The sequence below is a fragment of the Ailuropoda melanoleuca genome, chromosome 4, assembly GCF_002007445.2.
Source record: "Ailuropoda melanoleuca isolate Jingjing chromosome 4, ASM200744v2, whole genome shotgun sequence".
Lineage (NCBI taxonomy): Eukaryota > Metazoa > Chordata > Mammalia > Carnivora > Ursidae > Ailuropoda > Ailuropoda melanoleuca.
Genome location: NC_048221.1, coordinates 124,241,544 through 124,243,712, shown reverse-complemented (window position 1 = coordinate 124,243,712; position 2,169 = coordinate 124,241,544). Strand labels below are relative to the sequence as shown.

Genomic DNA, 2,169 nt, shown 5'->3' with positions numbered 1-2,169 from the left:
CGGCCCCAGGAGGTGGCGGCGGGCGCGGGAGCCCGGGCCGCGCGGGACTGGCCGTCGGGGGCCTCGGGACGGCGGCCCCGGGAGGCGGCCCATGCCATGGAGAAGCTGGCGGCCGGGCTGGCCAGCCTGCGCTGGAGCATGGGCGCCTTCCCGCTCGACCTCATCGTCAGTCGCTGCCGCCTGCCCACGCTCGCCTGCCTCGGGCCAGGTACTGGGGTGCGGGGAAATCGGGGACTTTCCGGGCAGGTGCGGGGGCGGGGGCGTGAGGATGTGGCCCCTGCTCTCCAGCTCCCGGCGCGGGTTCCGCGCGGCTCCCGCGCAGCTCCCTCTACGCCTTCCCTGGAGACCCGTGGCGCGAGAGCTGAGGGTCCGCCGCCTCCTGGGCCCGGCGCACGGGCCCCGGGACAGAAATCTGGGACAGGCACTGAGGCCGGGCCGGGACAGTTTTTTGTGCCAGCTAGAACCCAGATCGTGCCGGAGGCCCCGCGCCCGCCCCGTCGTGCATCCCTTTCCCGGCCGCGCTCAGACCCCCGCCCGGACCGCGCCCCCTCAGTCCCTTTGTCTCCCGCCTCTCACCTCGGTCCTCCCGCATCCCTTGGGCCTCGGACTCTGTCTTCCCACCACCGCCGCCGCCCCCCAGCCCTGCTTGGCTCCTCTTGGGACCCTTCTTGCACCTTCCTTCCTCGTCCTGGGGAGCAGTCTGCGGCCCCAGGCGGGCAGGCCACCTCGGGGAGAAACCCGAATGATTGGCCCTCCCGCCGGGCGTGCCCCCAAGCCCCCGGCCCTCCCCCACATCTTGTCCCACTTCCCAGGGGCCTGGGTGTTCTGCCGATGGGACTGTGCATGGGGACCCTTAAGGGGACGCCTGGAGGCTGCACGGAGTGAGGGGACCGTTTGGAGGAAGGGGAGCTGCTCGGCTGGAGGAGGGGCGGGAGCGGGGGCTGGCAGCCAGGCCGGGGGTTTTGTGTGTGAGAAGAATAGGGGTTTGGCCCGCGTTGGCACACTCGCTTCCCTGAATGCTAATGGGGCCCGCGGCCACAAGCTCCTCTCCTCTCCATGGGGCCCGCAGCCCCTCCTCTGGCCCGCGGTGGCGCGGCGAGGAGTGGGCACCGTGCGGCAGCGTGTTTCTCGGGCGCGCTCCGTGGCGCCGTCCGTGCCCAGGCCCGTCGGACAGAGGTGCTCAGCAGCCGGAAGTCTTGTGCTCTGGGTCGCCAGCGTGTGTTCCCGGGGCCGTCCTGTCAGCATCAAGGCTGTATGTGTCTGCCTGTGAATGGGCTAAGCTGGCCCTAGGTTCTGCCTGGCCGCTTCCCACACAACCTCTTTGGCATCTCTCCTTCCTGGGGGGTCCTTTCTGAGCTCCCCAGTCTGGGCGGGCCTCTCTTGGACTCCCGTGACACTGATGACTTGAGTCCTGTGCGCCTGGTGTAATAGCTTATTGTCTTACCACTGGGCTGCAGCCCCCTCCAAGGGAGACATCCTGCTTAAGAAAGATTATGGACTTAACCAATGGATGAGAGAAGGGACGACTGGTGTGATGGCCCAGCTGTCTGTGACAGTGGGGGCTTTGGCTGTGGTCACCATGAGTGTGACTATGTGAACAAAATTGTGTCTTGAAGTCTTCAAGGTCCTTAGACCTATGCATTTGGGAGAGGCCCCTTAGTGGGGCTGTGGGACTGAGTTGCATCAGTGGGGTGACAAGTTCCTGTCACTGGGCTGGGTGGCTGTGTTGGCTCAACTGTTGGTGTGTGCCCCGTGTGGCTGTGGAAGGGTGGGCTGGGGCTTAGGAGAGTTTTCTCTGCCCCGGGGGGGGGTGTTGAGGAGGAAGGTTCAGACACCCTCCAACAGAGTGGGAGCCAGGCCCTCCCTCAAGCAGCTGAACGCACCCTCTGCACACGCTTCGTGGAGCCCTCTGTCATCAGGAAAAACACTTCCCGTTTGGTTGGGCAGCAGCGATTTAGTAAGTTGTGTCTGAGAGGGCTGGGAAGGAGGCGCCCCCACCCCCTCCCTGCCCACCAGCTGCAGCCGGGAGACCGACCGCTCCACCAGGGGCCTCCTGGAAGCTGGGCCAGGCCCTCCTGCTCCCCTGGAAACTGTTGCTGGGATTGGAGCCTTCTGGGCCCAGGCCCCTCCCAGTACCTCTGCCCCAGGGCAGCTTCCCCCAGAACTAGA

The 2,169-nt window shown here is 66.7% G+C and overlaps 1 protein-coding gene across 1 annotated transcript in view; it reads left to right on the top strand.

The window, feature by feature from the left end:
- Window positions 1-6: 6 nt before the first annotated feature.
- The window catches only part of GAREM2 (GRB2 associated regulator of MAPK1 subtype 2), a 14,216-nt gene continuing 12,053 nt past the window's right edge, over window positions 7-2,169 (top strand). Inside the window, exon 1 of the mRNA XM_034657302.1 lies at window positions 7-208. Coding sequence (XP_034513193.1) covers window positions 97-208 — 112 coding nt within the window. The 5' untranslated portion in view covers window positions 7-96. The remainder of the gene's footprint in view (window positions 209-2,169) is intronic.